The 6532-nt window shown below is 43.6% G+C and overlaps 1 protein-coding gene across 1 annotated transcript; it reads right to left on the bottom strand.

The window, feature by feature from the left end:
* Positions 1 to 452: 452 nt before the first annotated feature.
* txnipa (thioredoxin interacting protein a) lies at positions 453 to 4048 on the bottom strand. The gene is made up of 6 exons (XM_071895391.2): positions 3623 to 4048; positions 3059 to 3134; positions 2807 to 2954; positions 2307 to 2666; positions 1851 to 2153; positions 453 to 1693 (listed from the first exon to the last, which is right to left on the bottom strand). Exons 1-6 carry the CDS (start codon positions 3876 to 3878, stop codon positions 1646 to 1648), a joined length of 1191 nt encoding a protein of 396 aa, XP_071751492.1. The 5' UTR covers positions 3879 to 4048; the 3' UTR covers positions 453 to 1645.
* Between the last annotated feature and the right edge of the window lie 2484 nt (positions 4049 to 6532).

Genomic DNA, 6532 nt, shown 5'->3' with positions numbered 1-6532 from the left:
CTCTGGTTACTAAGTTATTTGGCCCTTTCCTCACTCCAAAATGTCAGCAGAGGGTCATGGTAAAATGTTTACTCTCATACCAGCTCCATTTCCCACCAGGTTTCACTTTCAGATTCATTTGATATTGATAATTATGTGTCATTTTATCTGTTCTGCTTCATTACAGAGGTAGTAGGATGTTAAGGTGTGAGATTTGATATTGGTTGTGTTATTTTATCCATTCTGCTTCATTACAAATGAAGTAGGATGTTCAGGTGTGAGATTTGCCTCTGGAGTCAGGGACATGAGAGGCCTGAGATTTCACTACTGTGCTACCAGGTATCATCGCAACAAGGGCTTTGATACCCAACACATTTTTCTCCAATTCAAGTGAATAACGTATGCTGGATCCTGTCTTTATGATAACATGACATTCAACTTAGCCTTTAAAAGGAAAAAGCAAAAACAATTCATATTTTTCAACTTTTATTTTATAGAAAACTAACCCATAGGGTTTCATACAAAAAAAATACTTGTATACAAAGTATTAAGGATGCATTGCAAACTTGCTTTCTCACAGATCAGTCTTTAACAGTGATTATTTTGTGGAAGAACAATAATTGTGAAGCCGCCACCACAGGCGTCTCACAGTGAAATGTTGTCTAGGACAACCCCAGATAAGTTACCATGATTATGTTTACATAAGGTGCGGTCCGTGATGTCTGAGCAAGTACAACCCTGTTTGGCACATGTAGTGTCAAGAAATTGTAGCTATTCAGCAAGCCCCCATTTCAAAAAGGAAATGGAGGTTCAGACTAGTTTGGGGTATTTTAGTTCAGATACATTCTCAAACATCAGAAACATTGTTCAAACATAAGGGAAAAAAATCAGGAACTCTAGTAGGCAGTAGTAGAGCAAAATGCATCAATCAGAAAGTGCAATACCATATAGGAATAAACCACGTTTTTGAAAAACACTGGTACACAAGAATATATGGATGCTGCATGGGTGTCCCTTAGCATCTAAGGAGGATATATTCACCATGCAGTAATTCTCAAACGCAACCAATATTCCCTTGACAAATATCTCACAAAATCTTAAAATCCTCCTAACACAAATTGCCTGGACTAAAGTAACAAAAAAGATGGTTCCTCTAGTAAAATCCCTCTAGGAAAATATAGGGCTTGACGGGAATGACAAAACTTTGCGAGGAACAGACAAGCCCAACAAGCAAAGATGTTACAATCAGCTGAGGACTAATGAATGACTGAATGCTTGGCCCCATTAGTAAAGTCATGGAGTGATTGCATGGTTTATAATGGACAGTGAGACCCTCACAATTTCTACATAAGTGCAGAGTCTCTGGAAGGAGCAGCTTATTCACAAACGTAGCACACCACAGGCTCTGCGGCTCGACCTTCAGGTCCGCGACCTGAAGAGCACCAGGAGGGAAAAATCAGCATCAGCTCAGGTGGTGAAGCGTGGTGAAGAAAGCCGACAGGACAGGCACACGTCAACCTCTTTCTTTTTCGACTTTTACTGTCCTGGATTTACTTGTCCATTCGACACTCGTCAGCAGGTTGGACCTTCCGCTCCTTTTCAAGTGCCTTAGATGAAGAGAGGGTCCCTGAGAGCTGGACCACAGTTCCGGTAGTGCCGCTCGGCTTCAGCAGACTGGCAGCATGCGAGCGTTGCCATTGTACTCCTCGTCAGTCTGCATCGGGAAATAAATGACAGCTTGGTTAGATAGTCTATCAACAAAGGAGATCATTTCATATTAGCCAAACTGAGGGAATTCAGGCAACATTAGAGGAACATGTAGCAAGAGAGTTTTCTGACATTTAAAGGAACATGCTGGCCGAGACGCTTACCTCGGTGTACGCCGGTGGCGGCGGGAACTGGAAGGCCGGTGTGTTCATGAAGATGGGGCTGTCGTCGCCGTCGAAGTCGTCCAGGAGAGGCGTGAGGGGCTGGTCCAGCCGGCAGTCCCGGGTGATGTCGCAGTAGCTGGGCGGTGCCGAGGGCATCCTGAGGGACACCCAGCTCTGGGAGGCATTGCTGACAGAACCCTCCTGGCTGCTCACGCTGTTGGATCGGCTGCCCAGGCCAGCGGTCCCGATGACCAGAGGCAGCTCCAGGATCAGCTTCTCACTACCAGGGATGTGGACGTAGATCTGGAGGAAGGATCATTAACATATGTTACGTTTAATTCAATAAAGTGAGATCACAATTATCCAATCACTTATGAAAGTATTTGCAGTTATCAAAAGGTGATTTAATAGCCAAAACCTTTGCTTTGGGGCTACGTGCAGAAATAAAAGGCTTACCATCAGGGCGTACTCCACACGGATTATGTTGCAGCCCAGCATGGAGGGTTTGATCTTGGGCACCCTGATGGTCTTTCCTTGCCAGGCATCGCACATGCCGGAGATGATGTGATTTCCACGGACTGAGGACAGCTTCTGGCGGAAGACCTTTGTCCGGCCATTGGCCTGGTAGGTGTGCTTGGAGATGATGGCGGCCTTGGGCACCACGATGCGGGAGCAGGTGTTCTCAAACTTGGCGCTGATGCAAATGTCTTCGCCTTCACAGAAGCCACGTCGGTCTATTTTGGCATTAAGTGACACCTGGCCATCAGGGATGAACATGCAGGTAACTTTCTTCTCCTTCATGCCACCTGTGGGAGACTGAAGAGATAAAGGAAGGTTACGCACAATTCATCAGGGGCCCCTACATCAAACTTATTGTAAAAACTGAATCTGCACAGCTACCAATAAGAATGTAAATCCCTGATTTGTTGTCCTGACACAATGATAAGTGAACTCACCAGCAGATCTGGGGTGTTGACATCCAGGGGCTCCTCCACTTCAAAGGGTTTTTTGCACTCAAGGGCAGGCTGACCTGTCCTCTCCATCAGGGCCTTCACATAGTAATGGACATAGCCAAACTTCCCCTTGTAGGATGACACCAGCTGTCTGTGAGAATGAATGAGAGAAGTTAGAATCATCTTAAACCATTAACAAAGTGCTTTACATTTCACTTATGTAAAAGTAAATGGAAACAAGGTACAGTGGCTTACCCATGCATGGGGAGCTCAAAACCAAACATGTATTCATATTTGTTGCCGGGCCTCAGGACGACAGATCCATCAGTATCTGTTAATAGAATGACAGAACTTTAATACTCTTGTTACTGTACTCCATCAATGGAATACTAAACTCCACTGCTGACTCCTGCCAAGACTGGTGTGGATGGATGCCAGGGGCAGGAGGGTCCCTCAACACAGCCAGGTCAAATCTGACAGCTGACAGTCTACTCTAACTGAGGGAATACCAGGGTAGTGAAATCTAAGATCTTATATTCTACTCTATCTGGGAAGTCCCACTGTGGTGAATGTTTAAGAGCTGGAAGTCAACTCTAACTGAGGGAATCCCAGTACGTTATTCTTTCAGGGTTGACAATTTACACGGGTAAAGACAAGGGGTAACTTAACACCATTGCAAAGTTGTTTTTCCACAAGAAATGTTACCATTTAGATATATTATATTGAAAATGTAAGTGACCACAATGCTAACTTGCCACGCGATACTACACAGTACATTGCACAGGCTGACTATGCAACAGTACGTAACGTTACTCGTACCTGTTGGCTGGTCGTCCAGGCGGACCACTTCCTCATATCTCAGGTACTCAGCCTCCTGTCGGCAGCGCTGCTTGCCTTTAGCGTAGTCCACCTTGGCGCAGCCCAGACCCAGTACCCTCATAGCGGACACACGGGTCACCTCCGACACCTCCACCACCACCCGTCCGGCAACCTTATCTCCACCGCAGTAAAAAGTCTTGCAGGGGTCCGAGAAAATAACCTCGAAGGTTTTCACCCTCTTCGTCATAGCCACCATGACTGCTCAGATAAGATATCCAAAGGTGAAAACTAGGCTGAAAGATGTTTAAGCGTCGCGGCTGTTCAATTAAACGCTTGAGAGATAATAGTTTGCACTATCATGCGAAGCTACAGCTTGCTTTACCTCTATAGTCCTCCACTTATTCCAGTTCACTCTGCTGTAAACAAAGAGGCGCTGGTTTTATATGACTAGCCTCAGCTGCGCATGAGGACCCAGAATGAACAGCATGGCTCAGCGCGTGCACACCGCTCCCATTGGTGGAAAACTGTTGTTTGTGTCAGCTCTAGCCAATCACCGCCCGAGAAGGCCGCGTGGACACCGCGTGGCTGAGAGACTCTAGAGCGTGTTCAGCAGATGGGACAGGAAGTCTGGAAGCCAGAAACAGACAAGGACACATCATGTAGTAAACACACTGAAACCAGGGAAAAGTAACTTAGCACATATTAAAGTTTTGGCTAATAATAATTTCCTCTCGAGGATAATAAATCCTATCCTATCCTATAATACAACTCATACAACTCATAAGTTACATTAGTCATAAGTCACATAGTCACATTAGTCATAAGTGTAAGTCTATGACAGACATGTATCCTCCAGAAAACACTAATCTTTTAGCAGCACCACTTATTGAGACAACAAAGTTTTTGAAGTAGAAAGATGTATTGAAAATCTCTTTTATTATACTGTAATTGAAATGTAACAATAATTGTAAATAGTTTCATCAAAAGCGTGTGGATGAATGACAATACAGTGTGGTACCCTGTGTGTGTACTGTCATCAATATGCAGACTGGAGCAGTTATAGACTTCATAAAGTATTTGTACTGCTCAACACTTCTCACAAAAGTGTGCACATGTTTCATATTTGCATCCTGATTATGCAAGTCAAGCACACATGTTATTTGCACACAATAGCATGTCATGCACATGAGTTAATACTCCACAAATTATTTTTTTCCCCTACAGGACGGCCACTCCCGTGCGCTATAACTGCTGTATAAAGGTTACTACCACAAGCCTTTCAGTTCAACAAGGGCCTAATGAAAATCCTACAGTCTCTTAGCGACATCAGCAGATCCACATGCTTAAAAAACTTTTTATATACATTTACAAACACATTTCTACAGTGTGACAGACAGTGTGCTATCTCAACAATCAAAGGAAATGTAGCCATTTGACTCAGAAACAAGACAGAAATCATTATTATTGATTGATTGGTAGAAAGTCATATACAGTGTTTCCACTTCAGAAATGATCATCAGTGTACTATCTTGGAAATGTGTCTGAGATGAAATCTCAATGTGGCCATATTGGACCATACTGGACCATTTTACAGGGGTCAGGAGGGGTCAGGGGCCATAAAGATACAAGGAGGCTCAGGTCTCTAGACACAGATAGCATCTTTGTAGTCTGTCATCTGTGAAAGCGTTTCTCATCGTTACAGTATTTGTTCCCTGAGACGCACTTTGAAAATGGCAAGTTTAAAAGGTACCAATGAGTGGATAGGCCAAGACCAAGAGGCAAAGACCTCGGTTCATTTATGTGGGTGGGAATGAAAGACTAAAGATAGATATCTTCTGAACATACTGAAGTAATTTAGATTAAACATCCTATAGTTAGACATGGTAAACAACCTCTGTAGTGTAGGGTTATGTCATTCATAGAATAAGACACAAAGATCCGTCTGGATAGACTGTCTGACTGTGCCAGCTTTGGTACATACAACAGGGGAGGTTTCTGATTTCGCAAGAGCTGTTGTTTATCATGTGGCTTTGTAGTTGAAGTGAGATGAGAGTTGAGATGAAACTTTATTGATCCCTGTGTGGCAAGTGGGCCATGGAAGCAGCAAAGAATAGGATATAGACGAGGATACAACAAATAGAACAAATAGAGCATACTGATGATTAGTACAACAAATAGAACATAACGGAAGGTAAAAATACCGTGTCCTCATCCTCAGAACTCCTTTTGGCTTCGAAGTATTCTCGCTTTTTAGAGGTTAACAAATGCTTGCCATTTACAGATCTATGCATTTACAAGCACATATGCTGGGTGTGTCAATGTCCATCATTGGCTATCCACATTATCAGATTTGTAGATTTGGGCAGAAGTATGCTTGTCTTTGGGGGGGAAACCCACAAGAAACACGAGGAGAGCATGGAAACTCCGCACATAAAGGACCGGGGCAATCGCGCATCGAAAGCAGAACCTTCTTGCTGTGAGGTGGCAGCGCTAACCACTGAGACACGTGCTGCCACTAATAGATTTCAACAGGGGGGGAATAAAAGTAGAATATAAGCACACAAACAGAATATAAAAATAGTGGCAGGTGGCATCAGGCCCAAAGTTGGACATGAAGTCAGAGGTGAAGCACAGCTGTGACCCTTTCTGGGATATATTCTGATAGCTTGATAACTTGAATACAAAATGAAACTCCAAACAGATTGGTTTCATATTCAGTAACACTGTAGTTTATAAGGGATAGCTCTACATTTCTCTGGTGCTCAACAACATCTGTCTCAGGATATTAATGCAGTGAAGCCATTTTGTAACGTCAGACGTCTTGACATGAAAGCACTCTATGAATGGGAGGTGACTAGAGGGTGTTTTGGATCTGGAGATTTCTCGGAAGTAACAGTTCACTTTGTTCCC

The sequence above is a fragment of the Centroberyx gerrardi genome, chromosome 19 (genome assembly GCF_048128805.1).
Source record: "Centroberyx gerrardi isolate f3 chromosome 19, fCenGer3.hap1.cur.20231027, whole genome shotgun sequence".
In the NCBI taxonomy this organism is placed as follows: Eukaryota; Metazoa; Chordata; class Actinopteri; order Beryciformes; family Berycidae; genus Centroberyx; species Centroberyx gerrardi.
The sequence above is the reverse complement of the archived record's forward strand: the minus strand, read 5'-3'. Positions and strand labels throughout refer to the sequence as shown.

What these genes read in the sequence shown, in the direction of transcription:
- txnipa (XM_071895391.2), bottom strand. Translation starts at nt 3,878, where the DNA reads ATGGTGGCTATGACGAAGAGGGTGAAAACCTTCGAGGTTATTTTCTCG. An exon ending in TTTGAGCTCCCCATGCATGG is followed by an intron (nt 2,955 to 3,058) that starts GTAAGCCACTGT and finishes TCATTCTCACAG; the next exon opens with ACAGCTGGTGTCATCCTACA. An exon ending in GTGTGGAGTACGCCCTGATG is followed by an intron (nt 2,154 to 2,306) that starts GTAAGCCTTTTA and finishes TCCTTCCTCCAG; the next exon opens with ATCTACGTCCACATCCCTGG.